Below are 27285 nucleotides of genomic sequence, written 5' to 3' on the forward strand. Positions count from 1 at the left end.
GAAACGGTACTACATAAATATTTAAAGGCCGAATGACACTGCCAAACAACCACAAACTCTGAGTTCCTAAGTAATTATTCTTGGAGGCATGGTGGTAATGTTGTTAGTTTTTCGAACAAACGAGCCAAGGACGGCTTGATGAACTCAGTATCACAATGGTTTACTGATTTGCACACAATATTTATCACCTTTAACACAAGTACACATTACTAGCGGTTGGGCATTATGCTGATATCCTAAATCCGATATTTAACACTAATTATCTCTTTTCCCGCCAAACGCGGAATTTGCCGGGGTTTCCGTGTTTTCACTGTTATACGCTAGGGGGCGCTATGACACATCTTCAGAAAGAGTACTGAACCTGCTGATCAAAGCACATGCGAAGAAGACAGAAACAAGCGATCTCATATGCAATGCGATCATCAACATTCAACAGCATATAAATCAAAACTGCCTAATGTTACTGAATGAAATGTCGACCCTGGATGACCAATAGGACTGTGAAGTTTTGAGGGGTGTTGATGGACTCGATCCATATGTGTTTTGATTATTGTTCTGATGTAGTCCGGTTTGAACAATGTAAGGCTGAACACCTTTACTGACAATCGTCATTTTTGCTGCGTCAGATTCTTCAGCTTTGTTGTTGTTGAGCAACCGATGCGTGAGCTGTTAAAGCTCCGCCCTCTTCTGGAAAGCGGGCCAGGAGCAGCAGCTCATTAGCATTTAAAGGGACACACACAAAAATGGCGTATTTTTGCTCACACCCAAATAAGGGCAAATTTGACAAGGTATAATAAATGATCTGTGGGGTACTTTGAGCTGAAACTTCACAGACACACTCTGGGGACACCAGAGACTTATATTACATTTTGTAAAAGGGGCATAATATGTCCCTTTTAACACTTTACACTAATGTTCATTTTAGTTAAAGGTATAGTTCATCCAAAAATGAAAATTCTGTCATCATTTTCTCACCCAAGTCATTCTAAACCTGTACGACTTTCTTTCTTCCGCAAAACACAAAGGAAGATATTTCTAGGATCTGAATAAAATATATCATAAAACAATTCTCATATACCGTTGTACTGAAAAACAGGTTTTGTGGAATATATAGCAACAACAGAACAATAGAACAACCGAACAACTGTAATGCAACGTATAACTTTGACTGCTCTGCATGTTTTGAGAGAAGTGAGATGAAGCAGTGTATCAGGTGAAAAGCAATAAGCTATGCCCTGAAGATGAAAGCTTCACAAATCCTTTGATGACTCAGAGTTTGGTGCATAGTGCTGTTTTTGATCAGACTAACTAGAACGGAGGGAGTTTTGCAGAATGCCGTCATGGGTTTGATAAAGTGTCGAGAAAGTCTGCGGCTCGTCAAAGAAATATCTCTCACAAAAAATACAAATTTCCTCTTAAGCTTGCATTCCTTGTGAAAAAAAAGCTTTTAAGCCCAAAGACACTTACTGTAACGTGTCATTTCTAAAAACATAAACTCTCACTTAGAGTGAACATTCTTGTGGCGTTTTTTCATTTCCAGCAGTATAATGGACAATAATAAGCAAAATCGTGGAGACCCGCAGTGCACTCGGTTCTGGGAAGTGAAGAAATTCTTCATAACTGCAGCAGCAAGAATATTCCGGGGATAAAAATATCTATAAAACTATAAACTTTTTTTTTTTCTCCTTCCCTCTCGAACACTCAACTCAACAGTACCAGCGGGGCCAGAAGGTAATTCGACTGGCCAATTTAAACATGTCATGATTGAGCTGGAAAGAAGAAACGGACATCAAAGAACAAACCTCGAGTCTGAGAGAAAGAGCAGCGTGCTGGCGGGAGGCTGAGAGATGGACGAGAAACGATTGGGGTGAGGTGGTGGGGTTCGATTCGTGTATCATTACGACCACACCGCTGTGTTGCTTGCTATTCTGGATTCCTGGGGTTTGACATCTAGATTGCAGATGGATAAGTGTGCCTTAAAACCACATCCCCCATCAGGGAAAAGAAAATCATTTCTCATAACGGCATCTATTTACTGGCACGGCCTATCTCTCCCACAGGGCCCGAAACAAATGAAAATGTTATTTCTCTCCTCATGAACTCCCACCTTTTCTGTCTGCCTTTTTTCACTGCCAGCAATTTCATTCTCCCTCTAAATTTGAGTTAAGTCCATGACTAGGGGGAAATAATGTCTCTGGAATAATCTTTCTGAAACTATGATTCCAGGGGGTTGTGTTCCTCTTTATATATTTATATACCTTCACATTTATTTACTCTGTTCTCAGGCTTTTTGCCTTGCGGTTTTGGAGGAAATTGCAGTGGCTTCTGATATAGAAGTGATGCGACATACGGAGGATCTCTCTGTAATCCCCTCAACCGCAGCGAGGCCTTGACGGAGACCGAACATGCCCTCTGCCAAACATATAAACAGCCCTGATGTGGACAGACAGCCGTGCACAACAGCGCCTGTCAGAGAGGTATTTCGAGCGTCACTCAGAGCTGATGCAAAGCACAATATTAGCTCAACCCTGTGCAATGTTAAGCCTGAATGACACAATGGCCAGCACTGCAAAACAACCAGATAAAGGGCTTTTTTATAGTGGTGAACACACGTGATCAGACACGTAGAGCTGTGCAGCGCAAACAGTTAACACAAGCTTGAATCCAGCTCACAACAATCCTCAATCTTGCTCCTGACACTTCTCCACATCACTTCCTGTCAATCTCTGGTTGTTCTCAACCATTACCAAACACAATATTCAAAGGGCTCTCATATATGCTATTACATCTTTCAATATGTTTTGCTGTAAATATGATGAAGCTTGTTTCAAACTATTAACAGAAAGTGGGAGTGTCAACATACTAAATTAATTAAAAACAATTATTTTTGTGATTCCAAAAGTTTCATGTTCTTTAATAAACCATTAGTCGAAGGGGGAAAAAAGAAAAATTCCGCTAATAGCTCTGATTTATGTGCTTTTTAGAATTTTAAGTTAGATTATTTTGAATATAACTTAATTTAAATCATTTTAAGTTATCTTGCATATCTGAAGTTTGCTGAGGCCTTCTGGTTGAGAACCACAACACGGTGTGGTCCAAAAGTCTGAGGTCACAGATAAAATATGGGATTCAAAATTCAATTTAAACCTGGAAATAAACAGAAAGGTGAAGTAAAAAATAAAATAAACTAAGAAATGCTATGACGTAAAACAAAAAAAATAAACGAAGAAAGAAATATTTAAGATTACGCCCCATTTCATTAAGTCATTAATCAAAAGTGTTGAATTTTTCACTCAAATTGTTATGCTATAATGTTCAATAAAATATTGCAAATGACAAAAATGCACAATAGAAGCATATTCACTAGTGGTCTTACACTTGCGGATCCCATGACTTCAGCTCTGGGCAGGGTTGTGCTACAACGGTGGTTTGAGGTGGATGTTTTAATGGCTTGTTCTTTACAGGACTCTTTAACACCCTGTGTGTACTCAGCCCCTTCCACTCAAGCATAAATCTCAACAGAACCGTGACAGATAGTTCTGGAACCTTGGCTGGATCCAGAACACCCAGCAAGAATTTATGTTTCCCCAACCACCTGCGTGGCCTGACATGCCATTTAAACGGCTGCTGGAAGAAAATCAAAACCAAGTAAATACTTCACTTTTTCATTCCATCTCATGCTTTTTTTTCTTCTTTTGCATACGAGGAGGAAAACTTGTGGTTGTTACACTAAATCATAAAGGCAATAAAACTTAGCTATTTGTTATAAATCACAAATCCTTTATACAACCAACTCTAACAGAAATAAGATATTTTCATTATTTACTCATTTCCTTTGATCATATAGCTCTGTGCTTTGAATGAAGTAATGAAGAAATGTTTGATTTTATTCTCAACAGACATGCTCTCTGATCTCGGTCTGACCAGATAGTGAATAACTGAAAAACACAGCACAGTCCATTAACTCAACGTCAGTGAGCACAATGCCACTGTGACGCCTGCAGTGTGTTAAAAGCCCCTTTGAATACAGTCTAATGGTTCGGACTCCAGCGATATACCTTCTCACTGCAGCCCAGCAGACACATTCACACATTAAAATCCTATGGGGGACGAAACAGCAGGAAGGCCGGGCATGGAGATAATGGCCATTCAGACTGCAATACACGATTGGCCTACAGAGCTGTAAAACGGGGAAGGTTGTATTTGAAGGCTCAACTTTGTGTTCTTTATTAATGCAACATTATGAAACAAAATCTGGCTAATGCCAGCATGCTGGCTTCATATAAAAACACAAATGATCCTTCAAATCAAAATTGCAAATAGATAGTTCTGCTATAAAATCTGTTTGGATGGGCCAAGTTTGAAGCTGTTGAAAATAGTCAATATAAACACCACTATGACCAAACAGCTGAATTTCACAAATTGCTAAACATGTACTGATAAAATGTATACTGTAAACATGATACAATCAATAAGTCATGGCAACATATTGTTATATGTTTGGTCATTTTGAGTTCCTTTGTGTTTCCCGTGACCTAGTTGTGTTCTGATTAGTTCATTCATCCCACTTGCTGTCTCATTAATTATCCCATTAGTCCCAGTGTTTAAATACCCTTAGTTTCCTTCTAGTCACTGTCGGTCTACATGTGTGCATTGACGTTTGGTTGCTTTCTATATGTTTCCTGTGAAGATTTCCATTAAAGTGTGTTCCTGTATATTCCTTCTTTGTGCGAGTCATTGCTACAACCAAGACCAACCTACAAAGTTTTTTGTGGCGTTTTTCCTTTCTTTTTAAATTTTTGTTTTCCCCATTGGTCCAGTCCAGCTTCTCGGCTTGGAGCAGGGAGACCATCTGCTGGAGATCCACACCCAGAACTTTTTACATCTGACCTGCCTTAAGCACTACCCTGATCTCTCGATCTGTGTTTTCTACCTCACCAGCCTGTGCAAGCGATCGAAGGCACGCCTACCAGCGGACGGCCCCAGAGAGGATTTTGCTGCATTTGTGGAGTGGGTGCTGGTGAACAATGACTCTCCGTTCATCACTGGCCTGGAAGATGACCACATCAGCCCACACAGAGTGCCTGTGGAGCTCAAGGGCTTGAAGGAAAGCCCCACCCACAGCCCCACCACTGTGGATGAGATAAAGATGGACTGTGTTAATTATTTTGAGGAACTAAAGGACATTTTTGAGGCAGATCTTAATGACTTTTTTTTGGCGTCCCCTGAATTTCCAGGGCGCCCTGTAGCTCCAGTGTTTCCTGTTTCTCCAGCACTCCCTGTGTTTCCAGAATAGCCGGCCAGCCTCCCTCTCCCACGTCTTCAATCAGCCAGGTCTTCAGCCCTGCCTCTGCTGATGCCCTTCAGCCCCTCTGCAGCTCCCATTGGCATTGAAGACCTGCCCAGTGCCTTCAGGCCATCATCTCCACCCAGCACAGAGGATCCTCTGGTTCCATTCTAGCCTCTGGGCCCATTGCTCCACCTCGGTCATCTGATGCTTTGACTCCGCCTTGGCTCCTCCCTCGGCTCCTCTAGACACCATCGGCCATACGGCTTCTCCGGGCTCCCTCATCCCTTCAGCTTCACCTTGGTCAGCCGTCGACCTGCCTGCACCTTCGGCTCCTTCTGGTTCCGCCTTCATCCTCGGTCCCACTGGCTCAGCCTTTATCCTCTGGATTTCCAATTGCTCGTCACCGCGGCTTCACCTTGGTCTCCAGGACCATCAGCGCCGCATGGGCGCATCAGCTCCACCAGGCTTCTTTGGTGCTGCATCTCAGTCGGTCATCCCCAGGGTGTCTGTTTCCATCAAGTCGGCTACACCATGGCTCCTCCCGCCTTCGACTCCGCCCTGGGGCCTCGTCCTGGCTGGCCTCTGGCATGTCATCTGGCTCCTCCTGCTCCCTACTGGCTCCTCCCACCTCCCACTCCGCCTCCATGGACTATTTCTTTGTTTAGTGAAGACGTGCCTTCCTGGGAGGGGGCGATCTGTTACATGTTTGGTTATTTTGTTCCTTTGTGTTTCCCCTGTGACCTAGTTTTTTCTGTGTTCTGATTAGTTCATTCATCCCACCTGTTGTCTCGTTAATTATCCCATTAGTCCCAGTGTTTAAATACCCTTAGTTTCCTTCTAGTCACTGTTGGTCTACGTGTGTGCATTGATGTTTGGTTTCATGTTTGCATATTTCCTGTGAAGATTTCCATTACAGCGTGTTCCTGTATATTCCTTCGTCGAGTCATTGCTACAGCCAAGCTCGTTACACATATGTCTTTCAAAATAATTAGAGCAATTTCAACTGAATTTTTTGAAAGTTATACAAGATTCAACTAGACAAGATTTTTTTTTAAAATTATTTAAAATGACTTGTACAGGCAATATGATTATAGTTAAAAAAATTAAGGCAGCAACTGTACATAAAACTACATATAAATAAAACCATTTCCATGGGAATCAAACCCATGACCTTGGTATTGCTAGTACCACTGTTTGAACTACATAAATGTTTATTTAAAATGTACTTTTTACTTTTACTAACTAAAAACTTTTTATTAATACAATTTATCAGGACGTCACAATGAACCAAACAACACCACTTAACTAAAATCATTCCCCGTATTCTATGGCAGCCACAAGTCAATGTAGCGAATCCAGCACAACGGTGAGAGATTTGATTTGCAGTGCTGAACAGTTTCAGCCATGCTTTGCGAGGAGAAATGGAGAGTAACCAGGCGTACAACCTCTCAATACGAGACCTTTCCAACTTCTCCTCCCACTTTCTCTTATCCCTGGAGAACCTCACACAGCCTTTCCGTCAGCACCTGGGTTTGCTGAAGATACGGCAGTGCTACTTGGCCTGGACAAGGCTGTCTCTATCCATCATAAGGAAGGATCATTAAGGACTGAAAACACAAGTCGACTCTGAGGAAGCCAAACAAGCGGGGAGAAAAAAATGGCAGGAAGAGAAAGAAGTCTGGTATATTTACAACATAGGCTTGGGGAATAGGGTCATGGCAGCTCAGTTGAACACACACACACAGAGGTTCCAGGTCAGGGTGATTTGTAGGCCCGGGAGATGTGAGCTTGTGCTGGTGTTTATGAAAGTGACTGATGCCTGTATCCTGGTGGGCAAGGTTGCATTTATTTTAGCTCAGAGTCAAGTTATTTTCTGTAAAAGCAATGTATTTGACAACTTTCCTCAAGTGACGCTTGCTCCACAGAGGGTAAGGGGTGTTGAAACATTTCACCCGTACGCTGTGTGTACTGCATGTCGTACAGTGAAGACACAGACATGATTTCTATACAGCCTCAGAGTCAAAAATCTTTTCTTTTACCCTCTCTTTCTCTGCCGCATTCTCGCACATTCAGAATATGGTACCCACATTGGTCTCTTATTGCTATGGCAACTAGCGATTTCTCTTGCTCCTTGGGCCCCGTGCTGTCATTATCCAATCAGAACAAGACCTTTGTTAAGATTCCCTCAGGCTTCACTTATTCAACTCACTATGATGAACTGACCTTAACACTAAAGGGAAACAGAGAGAGAACGACAGCAAGAGAGAGATTCCTTCAAGCTATCCGTCTTTATCTGGAAAAATAAATAAATAAATGAGGAAACGAGGGGCATTTAAATGGCATTACAATATGCACTCTGATCTGAAAAGAAGACAAAGAGAAAGAGACAACCCAGTCTCTGCCAGCACTTTTTGTCTGCCCCTCTCTCACTCCCTTCCTCTCACTGTCTGTGGGTGAAAAGAGGAGGAATTTGGAGAAAAATGGAACAAGGTTAGCTGGTGAATGACTGGATGTTGTTAAACTGGACTGGATTTAAGGGTACTGAGCTGGTAACTGGCTCTGGTTCAGACATGCTGTAAACCAGATCAAACAAATTTAATCAGACACACAAAATTTGACATAAGAGAAGAAAATAACAATCCGACTTCTGTAAAACAGACTGAAAATGCACATGCTCCAACACACTGAGCAATGGAGATCACGTAAGTTTAAAGACTGTGTTCATTAGTCATTTCATGCTTAATGTTCTACAGTCCAGCCAAAAACCAATCCAAATTAATCTAAAAATAAATGAAAATATATTTAAAATTGTACAATATAAATTATATGAATAAATGTAAAAAAAAATCTAATAAAATAAAGTGAAAATCTACAACGATAGGGGGAAAAAAATGTAGCACATGGAATTCATACTACTATTTTTACACAAGCCATGGTTGACTTGACTCTCTAGAGGTTAGAAAAATTGCACCTGATGCTTTAGAGCCTTAATATGATTCCCGACTTGACGGGTAAGTGCTGGCTACATGTGTAGATATGTTCATTTGTATTGTCTCTCTCCCATCGCCCATGATGGACAGTTAGCTGTTAGATAATGACAGCCCCATACAGACAGGCTGTGATGAAAGCAGACCACCCTGTCACTGTGTGTCAAAATCTGTTGCCACATTCACACAAAAACACTCTCAGGGTCAACTCAGTCCACACCTGCCAACAGTGAATGAACTGAGGAAGATTTAAGACAATAAAAATGTCTTAGCAGCCATGAGACTCTAAAGAGATGTTTTCTTCAGCATTTTTCATTCAATTCAAGTAAATTTTTACTCACATCTGAACCTTTGAAATGCTTAAATTAAATTAACAATAAAAAGTCAAGTCAATTTTATTTAATAGCGCTTTTCACAAAACAGATCGTTTCGAGGGACAAAAGAGTGAAAAAGTTAATATACATATATCTAGTTCTTAAAATAGTCCTTGAGCAACCAGATCAGGGTGACTAAAACTTTAACAATCTTTATATATATATATATATTCAAAATTGTGGGTGTAACACTTCACAAACATGATGGTTCGGTATGTACCTCGGTAATGAAGTCACGGTTCGGTACAGGTTCTGTACAGCAGGGGTCAGAAAACTAAATATACAATTGCTTCTTTTTTCTTTTTCTTTTTTTTTATTAAACAGCAATTTATTGAACAAATTGTCTCTCTCTCTTTAAATACATTCAATTATAATTAACAGTTCCTAAGGATAAAAAAATAAAAAAATAAAAAATCTATCTCAGCTAATGCTGTAAACTATATACAAGGAGCCCTTTCTTGCACATTACTATAATATTAAAGGATACAATTAACAACAAAGACCAAACTATTAAATTCAGTTGCTATTTATTTTTTAGATATAATAATCAACACTCAAAAAAAAAAAAAAAAAAAAAAAGTAAATTGCACATAAGGCAAGTTTTGCATTAACTTCTAAATCCAATTATAAAATTATTTTACAATTACTTTTATACTCCAATTCATTTTTGAAATATGATCATTTACACAGTTATTGTCATAACTTGTTTTCATGACAAATTTATTTAAACATATATTAAATAATTAAGACATTACTAACAAGTAAATATAATGAATATATAAGCTAATATAGTGCATATATTTATTGAAATGCTCTGCTCTAGAGTTCATTTCTCCAGTGAACTAACATGCTGTGGACACTAAATGACTTGCCTGAGGTGATTGTAATGCTACATGAGATATTAGCTTTCCATGATGGAAACACTGGCTGAGAGATTACACGTAAACAGATCTATGCATTGTTCTTTTTATTCTGTGCTTCCTTTTGTGGCAGTTAACAAACAGAGTTGCATTGCTGCGCACACCCCCTTCTGGATTATAGTGTGAATTGCCTGTGACCGACTGTATTCGTCATCTGTACCGTGATGGTTCGGGACGAATACATGTACCATTACACCCCTAACATATACCCCCTGCTGTGGCATCTAAAGGAAGAGTGCTATCCATATAAATAAGTGTGTGTGTGTGTGTGTGTGTGTGTGTGTGTGTGTGTGTGTGTGTGTGTGTGTGTGTGTGTGTGTGTGTGTGAGTGTGTGTGTGAGTGTAGCGCTGGCCAGTTTAGGCATAACAGCAAAGCAGAGAGGGAGGAATGGCAGGTTTATTGAGGTGCTGTCACCAGCCGTGTTTCAGGTCAGAGTGACTGACAGCTGATTTAGAGCAGTGCTGTTAAGCTATAAAGCAATCATAACCACTACTGTTCTTCAGACACACTCCATATTCCTTTCCACACTCACACAACGAACTGACAGTTATAAACACACTGTTATCCAGAAAGGCAAAAACAACCTCCTCAAATGCTGGCACACTAGCACAAATGCACAAATAAATGCGTTTTTCTGCCACACACACAGACACACATTCTAAACTCCTGTTCAAACACTTTAACTCCTGCCATGATAATCAGCTAATTATAGGTGCGGTGCAACTGCCATATCTAAATGCATGTCTCTAATAAGGAACATTTCAAATTAGAGAACGAGCGACTGAGTGGGAGAAGAAGAGAGAGAGAACGGGAATGACGAATGGAGACGGCAAAAGAACTACTAGATAATTGATGCGAGCAATTACAACTTCCATGTTGGAGCAAATTGGTCGGCATTTCTCAGCATGTAAGGGCCCCTGACCTCATTATAACGACTGTGTAGAGGAATAATCAAAATTAGCAGCGAGGTTTGAGGATCCGTGACAAACAGAGAGCGGAAAGTTTGACTCTAATGTAATCTGTTTTGACTTCAGCCACCAGAGAGCAATATCCGCAGGTCAAAATCTTCAGCAGAAACATGACCTCTCCGCAAAATGCTGTGGACTCTTTCCACGTCCCGGCAAAATCAAATAATAACAGTAATCATTAAGAACAACATCTATATTATATGACATAAATCTGCTCCAGCGGCCATAATTACAGGGTGGAGATTGTTTTACCACATAGCGAAAGAATCCCCCAGCACAGGCAGAACTAATAATCTACAGCCACTAACCACGACGCTGGATTCAAATATGTTCACTGCAAAACGGCAAGAGGGCTACAAATCCTTGCAAACCACTCAAAAAGAGAGTTCCAAAGCGAACACTCAGGGGACCAAGAGAAAGAATGATTTTTCATAACGTTGCATTTAGAGAACACTTAGATGAAGTACTGGAAACGCATACATAACTAAACTAGCTGCAATGTGTTTATAGTAGAGTTGCACAATTCTGGAGAAATTGAGAATCACTTTGTTTTTGAGAATCATCTTTTTTTGTATGTTTAAAATAGAGATCATGATTCTCCTATGATTCTGAATAGACAACTAAACAAAATAACGTAATTTAATCTAGACACAATGTTAAATCACCAACGTAGATTTGAATGTTCAGCTGTGATTGTACTTGTCAAACTTTTCATAGACATAGCCGAATTGTTGTCATTTAGAAATAAGATCACGTGGGTCTGTGAATCGAGATCGCAATCTATTGACTATTAATGGTGCAGCTCTATTTTATAGTGAGTATTATCCTTATATTCACATGGATAGTCCAATGCTATTTCACAGTGCTGAGGATTCATGTTAACAATGCAATTAACTACCTTGAATTCAAAGCTTGAATTCTGAATCTAAATTCTGATTCTGTTTATTCAACCTCAAAATCAGGTTTGACTCATCTATTCTGAATAGCACTGCTGTGATGATTAATCTGAATTCTGTACCCGAACTGAATTATAAATCTGAATTCTGTTCCTTCAACCTCAAAATTAGGTTTGTTTCATCTATTCTGAATTGAACTGTTGACATATTGAATCTGAATTCTGTATATACATTCTAAATGTAAATTCTAAATGAATTTTTGGATGGTCTCATCTATGATAGCACTGGTGAGATTATGAATCAGAATTTATATCTGAATTCTGTATTCAAACTGAATCCTGATTCTGTTAATTAACCTTTAAAACAGGGTTTGACTCATCTATTCTGAATAGCACTGCTGAGATTATGAATCGGAATTTATATCTGAATTCTGTATCCTAACTGAATTCGGAATCTGAATTCTGATTCTGTTCATTCACCCTCAAAATCAGGTTTGACTCATCTATTCTGAATAGCACTGCTGTGATGATTAATCTGAATTCTGTACTCAAACTGAATTATAAATCTGAATTCTGTTCCTTCAACCTCAAATTTAGTTTTGTTTCATCAATTCTGAATAGAACTGGTGACATAATGAATCGGAATTCTGTATATACATTCAAATGTAAATTCTAAATCAGAATTCTTCACTCTAAAAATCTGCAGATTTAACTCATCCACTCTGATACACTGCCGACAGCATTGGTCATGCAGATCCCGATCAGGCATGTGTGGGTGTGTGTCGAGAGCAAGTCTCTTTACAGTACACACCCGACCCCCACACATGACAGACCACTAAACAGGCCAAACTGCCACCTGACCCTCAATGTAAATATTTCATTGCTCTGCCTCCGTTAAGACCGCACTGAATGATGAATGAGCAATAAAACATGTTACCCAGAAATCCCAAAGTACAGTCTCTATGGCGACCAAAGAGCAGGTAATGTCATCAGTTTCTCTGAGTCCTTTGGTCTCTTACACTGTCTGTCTGTGCCTCTCTGTGTCAGATTAGCAGGCTGTAAGGAGAGTTAAAGAGCCATTTAGGATGGTTCCCCTATAGGAGGGACACTGCAGTGATGATGATGTTAAATTAACTGTCATATTTAAGCCTTTTAGTTGGGTTTTGTTCACGGCTTGGACTGACCTCATTATCGTCTCCTGCTTTGTCTCTCATCAGCAAGATGGTGACGGGTAGGCAAAGGCACCAAATGCTCAGGGGGCACGTACGTCCGTCCCCCATTCCTCTCGGCAAACACACACACACACACCAAAAGAAAAGCATTAATGTGCTGTTTACTGGAATCCGGCGCCCTGTAATTGCCAATTTATTTGATAGGCAGCCGGATAATGATGGCATTTCACTCCTGCCGCAGAGACTAAACACATGTGTGTTTGATTCGCCCCGTCTCTACCACACATCCCCTTCTCTCCTCTTCCCTTTGCCCTGGCCTCCAGCCACCCTGCCTGGGGAAACCGTGCCGCCATGCTGGCTTCAAACGCTGCTGAAAGGGGACCCGGGGCTTCGGAGCAAATACAGCAAGCCTGCCAATTTATCCAAGGTTTGGGGTTACCGCTGGCGAGAACAAGGCTGATGCACCATTTGTAGCTTAATGAGCTGGCAGCGTATGGGGGCAGGGGGAGAGAGGGAGAGGGAAGAGAGAGGGTGAGAAAAAAAGAGGAAAAGAAGGGGGGAAAGAGAGCAAGATGTCCTATATGACCTCTTTTGACCCCAGCTTCCTCTCTGTCAAGCGAAGATCAACACCAGGCTCTCTCTCTCGTTTTTTTCATCAGTGCAGTGGATAGGAGTAAGAGAGGAGACATCATTAGAACACTGCCAAACAGTCTATAACGAGGGTTAGAATTACTCCTCATAACCCCAACTCAAGCTTTCCCTCCGCTTCTGTTTCACTTTTAGGAAAATGGTGTGCATATGCAATCATAAATATATACAAACAATGAACAATTTTATATGTCACTTTTTTTATATGAACACTTTTATATTCTCTTCTTGCCTCTCCAGGGCCTGCATTTCATTACAGAAAATGGGGGTGACTCTTATGGGAGAATTGTCTATTTTGAGGCGGGTCATATTTTACATATTTTAATTTTTTTTAATTATCTCATCAAAATGTTTGCTCATTCAATGTATTTGTGCTTTTACAACTGATGAAATTATGTGCTAAATCATATTAATATTGTTAGGAAGACATACAATTTGGCATAGAGTCATTCTTGTTGTACAATAGGGCACAAGGAAGTTGGATTTTAAAATTTGAAGTGAGTTTAACAGGCTTTAAAAATTAAACTGGCCAGACAGAAGCCGCTTTTCCACTGTTGGGCTGAACGATTCTTAGAATGGTAAGGAACGGTTTCAGTTGTGTTTCCACTCAAGCCTGGTACGGCATGGCACAATTACAAACTGTTCTTGGCCCAGAATTCTCGACATGGTTGTCTAATCATGCTGAATCATGCTGGTAGAATCCGTGAAGAGATGTCGCCACACAGGATTGGTCACTTGTTTGTTGCTTGCCTACCGGATTCTCTGTACCTGGCTAAGCACTCTATTTGAGTGACGTAAAAACAAATTAATAATAAAATTAAAAGAAATATCTGATCATCCTCCATAAAGTGGTCATTATTTACATCTCATATCATCAGTAAACATTGCGTTACCAATGCAATGACTGAATTTTTTGTATTACATTCCAAAGAGCTCTGTTATCAGTCCCAAAGTGGAAAATTAAACCGTAACCGTACCAACTGGCTCGGATCGGCATGGAATGGAACAGTTACGCAATGAGAACTGCTTGGCCAGACGGTGGAAAAGCGGCTAGACTGTCTAAATCCAGCTAAATTCATTCCTCTGCATTGTTTGGTTCACTATTTTAATATTTTACACTCTTAAGATATATGTTGTGCAACCAGGTGATTACCTGTCAAATAAAAAGTATCTTCTTCTGTCAGTGTCTGCCTGTGTAATTTTAATTTGTTGATAAAAACACTCTGGCTTTAAGCTCTTCACGACACAACTCTACATTATTTAAGGCTGTTGTAATCCTGGTGGCTGGTGTAATTTTGCACCAGTAGATCATACCTTGTACTGAGTATAACACCAAAACTACATCTCTGATAATACAGACGCCTGCATTGATTCTAAACGTGAGCGAAAGTCTTGTATTGCAGCGTGCAGCTCACTAGTAGTGCAGACAAACTACACGCTATTTAAAATAAATGTTTGCAAGAATTTCCCACATTACAAGTGGAAATGAGTAAAATTAGGCACAATCCCTGCAAACCCATGCCGAAAATTCAGGCCCTGCTCTTCGTCTCTGTTATCTAGTCCCTCTACGCTGGTATGAAGTGGCTTTTTTATGGTGTGACTGTGAATAAGCTGCTTCCACCATCCCCTCAGGACTAGGATGCTCTACTTTGAGTGTGACCCTGAGAAACTGCTCAAGCAAAAAATCTCCAGCACCTTTCAGCACCTCCTGTTTAGAATACTCAAGGGTTTCAAAACATTCAGTGACAGACAACTTGTCAATGAACTTTGAGTAGACAGCACAATAATTTGATGTGAATGAAAATTGGGCTGGAAAGTATAGGTTTAAAGTATAATGTAATTATCACCACCCAGGTTTTCTGGACTTTTTGTCTACTTAAAGTTTGAGTAAAGACATTTTTTCAATGTTTTGTCATGAAATGTTTTTGTCAGAAAAATCATTAATGAGGCTGAAAAGACTATACTTCAATCCCTCACAGCCTGCAGAGGTGTTCACCTTATTCTTTGGCTAATATTAAAGGAGCACTCCACTTTTTTTGAAAATAAGCTCATTTTCCAACTCCCCTAGAGTTAAACAGTTGAGTTTTACCGTTTTCGAATCCGATCTCCGGGTCTGGCGGTACCACTTTTAGCATAGCTTAGCATAGTTCATTGAATCTGATTAGACCGTCAGCATCTCGCTCAAAAATTACCAACGAATTTCGATATTTTTCCTATTTAAAACTTGACTCTTCTGTAGACTCATCGTGTACTAAGACCAATGGAAAATGAAAAGTTGCGATTTTCTAGGCCGATATGGCTAGGAACTATACTCTCATTCCGGCGTAATAATCAAGGAACTTTGCTGCCGTACCATGGGTGCAGCAGGCGCAATGATATCCTATCGGCCTAGAAAATCGCAACTTTTCATTTTCCATCGGTCTTAGTACACAATGTAACTACAGAAGAGTCAAGTTTTAAATATGAAAAATATCGAAACTCTTTGGTCATTTTTGAGCGAGATGCTAACGGTCTAATCAGATTCAATGAACTATGCTAAGCTATGCTAAAAGTGGTACCGCCAGACCCGGAGATCGGCTGAATGGATTCGAAAACGGTAAAACTCAACTGTTTAACTCTAGGGGAGTTGATAAATGAGCCTATTTTCAAAAAAAGTGGAGTGTTCCTTTAAAGTTATAATTAAGATAATAAAATATATCATAAAATAATTCATGATTATGTCTAATTGACTTCATGAAAGTTTACACACAAATAAATAAATAAATAAATAAATACTAATTATATAATGTATATATTTATCTATTTATCTTGCCGTAAACTTGAGTCTTAAAGGGATTCTATCATTATTTTCTAATCTTCATCTCTACTGGAGCTCATGGCTAGCCTGCATCTAGACTTCTTTCAAAAACAAATTCTTTTGTGTTCCACCAAAACAAAACTTTTGAGTTCTACTGTAGAATAACAGCTTGCAGGTTTGGAAGGATGTAAACTGAGTAGATGAACTCTCTTTTTTTTTTTAACTATCCCTTTTAGACTCAAGTTAAAACCCATCATACACAACACCTTCTGCATATGTTTGCGGGTTGTTTTTACCGGTCCAATAATCAAACTATCTTTGCGGGTTGTTTTTACCTGTCCAATAATCAAACTCTATCTCATGTTTCATCTCTAACTCTATCTATTTCCCCTATTTCTACTTGCATTTCTTCTTTTCCTATCTCACTTTCCTTCTCCTCGCCCCCCTCTCGCGCTTTATCTCTTCGGTCTCTCTCTTCCCTGACGAGGGGCTGCAGGTATCATTTCAATTTCTGATGTCAACATCAAATTACTTATTTCATTTCATGCCTGGCCAAGCATCCTATAGCTACACGCAGGAGCGGTCGTGCTCAACTCGTTCTGCCGTGTCTGTTCCGACGACTTGCCTCGCCCTCCAGCTGACAGCTCTAATTATGCCCGATATCTGATAGTGCCGGCACACACTCACAGACTCACATCTCCACTGCGGGAGCCAAGGCTTGAGGTTTGAAGAGGGCCTATGCCAAACTGCCTGAGTTTCCACACGAGCCTGTGTATAAGACCCATATACGAGGATAACATAACTTTAAGTGCAATCTAAGGGATGAACCGATTCTGGCCGATGCTGATAAGCTCATAATTTTTTTTATTTTTTATTTAATGGCCAATAACCACAAAATGGCCAATATTTATTACAAGTATAAATATGCCAATATTCATCAGAGTTAAAATCATTGTCACACATGAATTGGCACCTCTGAGTCCTGACCTTAACTTCAGTGTAAATCGATGTGCTGGAGGAGACTTTACAGAGTGCTCACCTCTTGCATTGTCAATACAAGCTCCCTCCCAAACATTCTTTCACAATTTGAGCCTGATGAATCTTGACATTGTCATCCTGGAATAAAGCTACACACTCCATCTTTTAGGGTCAAAGAACCACTGGCAAACATATAACATGGTAGAAACATAATAATCATAGTAATAATGATCCATCCATAGACTCTAAGGTATTTGCCTATTAAAATCCAAACACCGACTTTTTTTGGGCCAGGCCAAATGCATATATATATTTACTAATTTACTAATACTAATATATATATTTACTGAATAGACTGAATATGACTGGATACACAAAAATAATTTCTAACTTCAAACATGTCATATTGAAATAGTACATTTGGAGTACCAGTACTTTATATATGTGTTTTGTGTTTTTAAGGTACATCACTGATGTCCAAGCATGGTCACTGGTACATTTTTCACTGTGTTACTTCCTGTCGTCTTCACTTCTACGGTATATAAGCACAGTCGCGCTTCAGCCTGAGTCTCCACTGAAGCTGCCAGCTGAGTAAACAGGATGTTCTTATCACCACCCGAGCACAAACACATACCAGAGCCTGCAGGCCTGAGGGTGCAGACAGCCTCCGCGCTACTCTACCTCACACCCTGACAACACAAGCACACACACTGAGCTCAAGAACAGCTCGGCTCTTAAAACACTCCTATTGTTCCTGTTGGCACAGGGCCTTGTCAGTTTAGACCAATGGAGTGGATAAGAGAATTGTAAAATACTGTTTAAATATTGAACCTTGATGTTCATAAGAACGAGGCAGATAAGAAAAGCCACCAAATGATTGATAATGATAATGTGTCAAGACAGTTATTGTAGGGGAACAGACCTACCTTACTCGGATATTAAACTTTTTTTCTAGTTGCACAAACTTTCATGCAGCATCTAAAATCAATAGTAATGGTAAAATTCTATACTAAATGCCAGTTCTGATACATTTTGCATACTATTTGTGAGTTCCCACACAGATGGACTCACTGAAAAGAAGGATTCAAAAGAATGGCCTGCAAGAAAAACTTTACTCTACTGAAGCAATATTTAGCTGATATTTTAAAGCAGAGCATAACTAGAAAAATGTATATATAGAAATTATCATTATCTACCATGACTTTTACAGTCATCGAAAACATAATAAAAACAAAATCCATGAAACACTGAGTGTTGTTTCTTGTTGGTGTGGTGAGTGATGCACAGATTTGATTGGTCACTCACGTCTGTCAGTCTGTCTCTGGAGCTGCTCCGGATGGAGGGTTTGGATTCTCCACTGACGCTCTCACTGTCACTGTCTTTGCAGTTGTTCTGGCCTGGCTTTAACTGGAAAACACAAAGAAAACAAAAAGGAACAATAAGACACAGCAAGAAGAAAAAAAGGCACTAAAGTAAGTTAAACACACTGTTTCTATAGAGTAGGCTACAGAAGAAACAATACTGATGCCCTCTGGATCACATTATTTGAATACAATAACATATTTGAACTATGTAACTAAATAGATTAAATTTGAATAGAGCGCAGACCAAAAAAAGAAAAAAGAAAACATGGAAGCAGCTCTGGAAAAAGGCAGCTATTGGATGTACAATGCTGTTTAAAAGTCTCTTATGATCACCAAGACTGCATTTATTTGATCAAAAATACAGTAAAAACAGAAATATTGTGAAATATTATTACAATTTAAAAGACCTCTTTTCTATTTTAATATATTTCAAAATGTAATTTAATCCTGTGATGCAAAGCTGAATTTTCTGAAGTCAATACTCCAGTCTTCAGTGTCACATGATCTTTCAGAAATCATTCTAATATGCTGATTTGGTACTCAATAAACAATAATTATTATTATCAATTGCTTAATATTTTTGTGGAAATCGTGATACATTTCTTTCAGGATTCCTGAATAGAAAGTTCAAAAGAACAGAATTTTTTAAATCGAAATCTTTTGTAACATTATAAACTGTCACTTTTAATCAACTGAATGTGTCCTTGCTGAAAAAGTATTGACTTCTTTAAAAAAAAAAAATTAAATAAAAAATAAAACTGACTGAAAACTTACTGATTTTACTGTGCAAATCAGCAGACAAACTGACAACCATACAGTATTTTTCTGTTGTATGAACATAGCCATTAGGACGAGTGATCATTTGGGAGATGCTAATTTGGATCAGGACATCTCTAGATTCTGTCACTATCATTTCATGTAATTTCACCGCTTTATCTATGAATACTGCATCAAGCAGGGCGGGGCTAAGAGCCACGGGAACAGAGCGAGGCAGATGGAGCGAGTGTTAATGAGTGTCACCTGCGCACCACACCGGTCTCAGGTCCCAGGGAGGAGCTCTGGAAGGATAAAATGAGGAGTGACGACAGTGCAAGATGAGAGAGGACCAGGCCTGAACTTTATGTTGTTGTTTTGTTTTAGTTTATGTGACAGTCGTCCGTGAGGGGCTGCCACTTTCCTTTTGTTTTGTTGCAAGAAAGAAAGAAAGAAAGAAAGAAATGCATCAAAAGGAAATGTCTTTTCTGTGACATCATCATCCTGTTTGGCTCTGACCACTGACATCTACATGACTTTATTTGGAGAAGCCTGACTTCATATCAAATCTGTGAGAAAGAGAAATGAAAACCCACCAAACTACATCAAAAGCAGCTTGCCATTCAGTAAGCCACTCTCCCCATGCAAGAACTAGAAATTCACAGCAGGTGTCCTTCAGCAGACTAGAAATCATAAAGAACAAGAGCAGAGCACAGAAGAGGAGGACGAGGGGGAAAACGGGAGGAGGACATGAAATCCAAAAACATCTGAGCCCCAGTAAAGTCTGGAGAACAATGGCATACTCCTGGGACCCGGCAACTGTCGTCAAGGTCTGCAATTTACGTCTTCTGAAGCTTCGCCATTCAGACGGGCTGTTTCCGTACCCCTCGCCCTGCCAAAACCCGCCGCCTTCATCTCTCAGCACATAAAAACCAAGTTTTATGAGTCAAGATGAGCTGTAAATGACTGCAGTGTCACTTAATGGAAAAAGCAGAGTAGGCCACGGCGCACTGGGGGGTTGTTTACCAAGATGGAGAGATAGATCGGCCGCTCATTTATTTTCCTATCTTTCCTTCCCAGACATTCCCTCTTTCTCTGTCTCACTCGCTCTTTCATACTTCCACATCACGAAGGAGAATAAAAACAGATTCTTTGCGATAGTTCTTGACAAAGGCAGCGGGACGGGGGAGGGAAGAAGATGAGGGTTGGAGAATATCTCTTTTCACTGGTGCAGGCTGTGGGTTGTTAAAGGCGCACAGGCGGGATAAGGGACTGCGGGGAAGAGGGCCCTTGAGTAAAGCACATAATTAAAATGAAACTGTTCCCTTTCTGTAGCCATTAGCTATGTGAAAGGATCTCTCTCAGAGGGAGAGCTCAGTGACTCCAGGCAGAGACGCTTGCCTCTACCAGCAGGCCACCATGATAAGAGAGAGAGAAAGAGACTGAGTGAGAGTTGGCAGTAACAAAAAGGAGGACAAGGAACTGTAAAGTCTGAAGTTGAGGATAGACAGGTCAACTAGGTGCATTTTTATGTATGTGTGTTGTACAGAATGTGAAGCCTTGTACTAAATAACTGTTTTTCTCATATGCACCTTATAAACTTCATCTAAACTTTTTCCTCAGGAGGGGTGTATCACCTAGTCAAGGGCAAATACTGTTGGGTCTTCATTTAAGCCCTGTTTATACCTGGTATTAAGATGCGTTTCGGTCGATCGGATCACAAGTAGGCGAGGGAGACACATACCTGTTTACACCTGGTATTTTATCCTCTTTTGTCGACTTTCAACCACTTCTGCCCTGATTTCTTCGAAGGGAGGGTCTATGGGTGTGTGTTAGAAATCAGGAATGGTGAGAGAACATTGTGCTTGGTAAGTTTTTCGTCTTCCAAACAAACTTGGGTCTCCAGCCAACAAAGTTACCTTCTGGCTAACGCACTTCCCATATCGTTTACTCGTTAAGTCAGTATAGGCGGAAAGTAGACAGTCTTTAGTGACTGTTCGCACACAATCAACCACATGAGCGTCTACACTATGAAAGAAATCTGGTCGAATGAGTTTTCGACTACCTCTAGAAGTGGTCGAAAGTGGACAAGCTCAAAACGTTTTAGACCTCATTTACACCTGTATTAAGTGTCATCCACCTGTGATTCGATCGACCAAAACACATCTTAATACAAGGTGTAAACAGGGCCTTAGATGTCCTAAATCGACTCAATCCCACATCTGATCTACAATGGCACTGGCCAAACCTCTTTCACATCACCAAATGCTTAGAGAAAACATCAGTCTGAGGATAGCAGACAGAGGCCAAGTACAGCTATAATAAAGCCAGTCGGACTTATAAAATTCAGCCGATAATCATCCTTTGACTCACTCAGTGGACTTTCAACAAACCCTGAAAAAGACACACTGTGAGATGTTCCTATTAACTTCTCAACTGCTCATTTAAGCACAAGGGAAACTTAAAAAAGAGAAAGGGAAAGGGAGATAATATGCAGTATTTAAAAAATAAAGACAAAATAAATGCATCCTAACATTTTGTTTAAGCCTACTTGTTTTTATTATACTTATTAAAAATGTTTTACAGTGAGTATTTTTGTACTTGTTTATTTGTCTTTTATCCAACTACCAGCATTTTGGTCAACAAAAACTTGAAAACAGCTGTTATAACTTTTCAAGAAGAAGTGACTCTGGACAGAGGGCTTACACTGGTTTAGAGCTCCAGATACAAATTTAAATAAACAGTATTGCCTAGTTCAGATGACAAGCAATTCCTAACAGATACTGACAGTAAAAATCCTGTGCTTCTATAGTAACGCCATTCATTATATGGCTCTATCAGCCTGCAGAAATGTTCAACATGTATGTGTAGACATTTTTATGCAGGTCACTCAGTCATTTCCACAGCAAAGGGCAGGACATGTTACAAGAAGTTTCATACTGAGGGTTAAGGGTTCTGAGGGAAAAAAAACACCACTAAATAAATTACTATGAGGAAGCAGTTGTGTTATTCTCCATTTAAATAACGTAAATATCTATATAAAAAGATGGTGCATATTTACTTTGTACTTTAGTTCTGTTTATAATCAAATATTAACAAAGATATCGAACCCAGATAGTACAACTACCTTAAACCAGTTAAGCAGGTACATAATTTACCAGAATTATGAGAACTGAAAGGCGATGTAGAGATTTGTCATTAGGTTTCCCCACCCAATTCCACTTAATGCCTCTTAAATAGTCTTTGAAAAATGAATACTTTTTCCTGAAGGCATGCGGTTCATTTCTTATGAGTTCTCAGAGTAATTTTTTTAAGAGATTTGATTAATTGAGGTGTTAAACAAAAAAAGTGTAATGCTGGTAGCCACGATAAATTACCATCATCAAAAAGTTCAGTGCAAATCGGGTTTCCACCCACAGTCGATAAATCAGAAAGCTGGAGCAGTCCTGTCTATAAACCTTTATGTCCACACATTGTTCATTACTCCACTTTTAAGGTTTAATAGGGCATCTCACTAACTCTAAAATTAGTCTGAAGTCTAGACACATAAAGTATGATATCTATTGTGTTCGTTTTTATTGTTCCTATGCTCTTTCTGGCACTACTCAGCTCGGTTTTGGCATATGATCATTACCTACTGCTGCTCGGTAGATTAACTGTCATAACAAACTTAATGCAGTTTCTTGTAAAAATGATCGTTCTTTGGAAAGCAAGCATCTCCCATATGTACACGCCTGTGAGTGTGTACATAAAAATGTTGTTTATGAGTGTGTATGTGTGCATATGAGCGTCTGTGGGTTTTCACAGTCTTACTTGTGCAATCATAATGACGTTAATGAAGACTGACAGTTCCACCAGGTTGCACCATAAGGATAAACTCCTTTAACAACCCTGAGAGCAGAGCCTGGGTAAAGATTCCCCCTCCAGGAAGATAACAAACAGATGGTTTTCATATTCCAGCAACTAATTCCTCAACAATTAAAAACACAGTAAGACATTAGCATCTAATGAAACATTTAAACTACCAGTAAGTGCATCTGCCATTAATTTCAACACAGTAAGTTCTTGTTTTGCCTCAATCTGTTCCCTGTTAGGGCTGATTTCTCCCTCCCCCCTGTCTGAGTTTACTGAAGTATAGAATTAACAACTGTTTTCAATAAGCAGTCAGCATGATTCCCTGGCACAAAAGCCTCCACGCTATTAAAGATTAATTTATGCTGCCAAGGCTTTGATGTGAGGCAGTAATGGAAAGAGCTTCTCATTTTGCCTTCCTCATAAAAAGGTCAAAGAGACCTGTGCACGTTAACCCGGCTCTTGCGATCGCATGCAAAAAGAAAGTCAGCCTTCAATGGTCGTTTTATAGATAGCACAGTTTTATAGCGCTGTAATCACAATGCACTTAGCAAGTTCGTCTGCGAGAAAACCTCCATGAAGGTAGTTTGTTTCTAACGGGGCATATGGAGGCCAAGCCTAACAGCTCTTGACTGCATTATACTGATAGAAAGTCACATTAATTCACACCAGCTTTTTGTGAACAACTTCGGCAATACAACAAGACTTTTTATTTTGAATTTACTGCGATTTCGCCTTGGCGCCCGCATCGAAACTATGCATCCATTACAAGCACCGTTACAACAGTCCATAAGCCTAAATGTATTTTATAGGGACTGTCTCAAAGACATAGCACACAATAGCTTTGAGTTTCCATATAACAGACAGTTTTAATGGCCCTTTAAATGTGAAAGTGGGAGCGGTGGATTTCAATGGCACTCCTGGAGAATGGTGCCTTAATCTGAAATAATACTGACATACATTAAGAGCTTCCTTGTAAAAGCCATATTAGTTTATAGTGAGATGGGAGCACTTGTAAAGAGGAGAGCAGTGCAGTTCAAGGCGAGAGCTTAGATGAGCGAGCATACATTCAAAGTTATCAACAGCGTGATGGTATAAGACGGTGTGTTTTGCTATACATATTCGAGAGCCCATTGGAAGAACAAAACAGTACAGTTTTGGTAGAAATTCACTGACGGTTCCTTAGAGGTAGAAACAAAGCTCAAGTATGGGATAAGCATCCTTTGAAACGCTCTGACTAGACTCTTAAAATGGCTTTTGAAGCTTTTACAAGATTATCGTTAGCACATGTAGTCAATTATTTCCTTTGCCCACTTGCTGAAAAGTGCTTGCCGGTGTTATGATAAAATTTTACAAGTCTATTGAACTATTCCCACAGGCTCGGCCCACAACCCTGATGCAGTCAAACAAAAAGACCGACTCCGCCACATTGGCCTTTTAAACGGCGCCGTTCGCAAACCCCAATACTCTTTTCATCTAAAAACCTGCTTTGAACAGCTCGGCTGACCCTTCGCTTCCAGTGGAAGCCCATGGGATTCTGTTGCTATCGGCTTCTGTTCTTCCTTAGTTACGCACTACAGCAGCTGTGCAGCTCGACAGTAATAAAACCTGGAACAATTTACCAGCTTTTATTGTTCTTCTGTGGCGTTTCAGCACAGCTAACCTGTCCTCCAAGGAGCCAAAAGAGAGAGTGAGAATCCCACTAGAGCGCCAATGAAAGAGGATCTCATTTACCTAAAAGCGCTTATAAATTTTTAATTTGCTTTAACAAGTAAATTAACAAGTCCCTCATTCGGGAAGTTTTATGGCTGCCTGCCACTGAGGGACAGCCATGAAAGTTTTATAGATAATCCACTAGTGTGCTAGGCTGCTTATAATAAATTGTCTATTTCCTGCTGCAGAGTCAAATCCCTCAGTTTCCAATGACTACACTTTAAATATCTCCCTCTCTGCTGTCTTTTCAGTGCAATATAATGCCTGTTTTAACACTGGAGCAGACGGCGGCCCGTAGAGAGAAAATTATACTGTTACATGTGGAGGTGAGGAGGGTCTGGCCTATATGAGTCAACGTTGGCTTATATTCTGGAGACAATGCTTAACACTGTGCCCACCATAATCATGCCGGTCTCCCTGATTGGCTGACAAGTTAAAGGGATAGTTTACCCAAAAATGAAAATTCTGTCATCACTTACTTACCCTCATGTCATTCCAAACCTATATGATTTACTTTCTTCTGTGGAACACAAAAGTAGATATTCTGAAGAATGTTTCAAACGAATTAAATATCTAATATTGAATGGCTTGATTGGATTGGGAATGTATTGTGAAATCATCATTAATACATTTTATTTAAAGGGGATCTATAATGCCCCTTTTACAAGATGTAATACAAGTATCTGGTGTCCCCAGAATGTGTCTGTGAAGTTTCAGCTCAAAATACCCCACAGATAATTTATTATAGCTTGTCAAATTTGATCCTATTTGGGTGTGAGCAAAAACACACCATTTTTGTGTGTGTCCCTTTAAATGCAAATAAGCTGCTGCACCCAGCCCCCTTCCAGAAGAGGGCGGAGCTTTAACAGCTCGCGCTTCGGTTGTTCAATGACAACAAAGCTGGAGAATCTCATGCAGCCAAAATAACGATTGTCAGTAACGGTGTTCAGCCTTACATCGTTCAAACCGGATTTGGACACTGATGGAGAGACTCAGGAAGAAGTTACAACTTTTAGAATGCAACTGGACGTTTCTGAATGGTTAGTGGATAAATTTAAGTAGTTGCAGTGGACTTGATTCAACTCATAGACTAGCATGTGCAGTCAAGTTAATCTTTTGTGCAAATCCAGCTTTAAATTGACCCTCGTTTGTGAAGAAATCTGGCGTAAAATGATGGCATGGTAACAACATTCTACTATAATAACTCTTATTCTTCTCTTAAGCAGCCCAACATGGCCTCACCCCATTTGTTGCGTATTCCTGGGGTAGGGCTGGACGATTCTTCTGATTTTTTTGATTAATTCGAATTGAATGTTTTGCCTCGATTTTATTATTTTTTAAATCGAGAAATCGCGATTTTGAATAAAAATGTTAGCAAGCGTTACAATTAGACATGTTGACAATACAGCAATGATAACCGTATTAGGAGAAGAAAATGATCCGACCTCATGATGGTGCCAGCGCGTCTGATTAACCGCTCTCATGTGACGCTCTATGAACGTAGAACACATCACTATTCTTAAGCGGCAGTTCATTCAGAAATGCGTTACTGCGTTATAAAAATGAGACGCAGGCAGTGGAATGAGAAAAAAAGTTATTAAACGTGAGTTTAACTTTTTTTTTAACTTGACCGCCGTGTTTTTAGAATGCTGTTTCATGGGTGAGTCGCTGCAAAAGACGCGAGACACAAGTGCAACACCTAAACATGTCCGCCAAACATAAAAACAATAGGACAAATAGCGCAATGGAATGCAAAACTTGTAAACCTGTTTGATATTTTATGTTTGGATGATGGTGACAGGCTGAAAGCTGCTGTTTTTTTCTGTTTTTACAAAGCATTTGCTGTTAATAATAGCCTATTACTGGTGTTATTTATTGCTATTACTTTTTGGCTAAGAAATATTTAGCATTTTCTTATTTTATATTATTTCTGAGTATATAGGATGTTTAAGATAAGTTTGTACAACAGTCTTCATATTTCAGGCGTATTTCTACAAACATTTACACCATGTTGATCACTTCATGTGTGGTGCACTTTGAATGGAACTCTTTTTAACCAGATTGTTAATAAAGAGAATGTTACTTAAATCATATTGTAGTTAAGTTTTTAAGTTGACTAGTTAAACAGTTCCATTTTCGTGAATCGGTCAATCGTTCTGAAAAAATCGAGATTTAATTTTTTTTGCCATATCGCCCAGACCTATCCTGGGGGCAGGGTTTACGTAAATTTTGGAGTTTGCGATGTCACCAACCAACCACCAACCAGCTGTTTGTTGTAGTCCCTAAAAAGCAATTTCTGTAAAAGAAAATATCTCCCTTTGCATTGAACTTTGAGCATCAGAACATTGCAGATGTTGTTTATGCTCTAACAGCAACATTACACACTAACTAAAGTTAAAAAAGTGAAATCATAATCAAGGATCCCTTTAATGATTGCATTTCTGTAGCTGAATACTACTGTTAATATTGTTAGTAATAAATGAAAAGTAAAGTTAATATGACTGAGTGCGATTCTCAAATTGCAAAAGCTGTAATGTAATTAAATAAATACATGCGCTGCATGTTTCAGAGTG

General features: G+C 39.5%; 1 protein-coding gene across 7 annotated transcripts in view; it reads right to left on the reverse strand.

The window, feature by feature from the left end:
• Positions 1-27285, reverse strand: part of auts2a (activator of transcription and developmental regulator AUTS2 a) — a 352628-nt gene that overhangs the window by 184116 nt on the left and 141227 nt on the right. For all 7 annotated transcript variants that reach the window (XM_051909180.1, XM_051909183.1, XM_051909186.1 and 4 more), the window contains one exon: positions 18336-18437. In XM_051909180.1, the coding sequence (XP_051765140.1) occupies positions 18336-18437 (102 nt within the window). The remainder of the gene's footprint in view (positions 1-18335; positions 18438-27285) is intronic.

This window comes from Ctenopharyngodon idella, chromosome 10, assembly GCF_019924925.1.
Source record: "Ctenopharyngodon idella isolate HZGC_01 chromosome 10, HZGC01, whole genome shotgun sequence".
Taxonomy (NCBI): domain Eukaryota; kingdom Metazoa; phylum Chordata; class Actinopteri; order Cypriniformes; family Xenocyprididae; genus Ctenopharyngodon; species Ctenopharyngodon idella.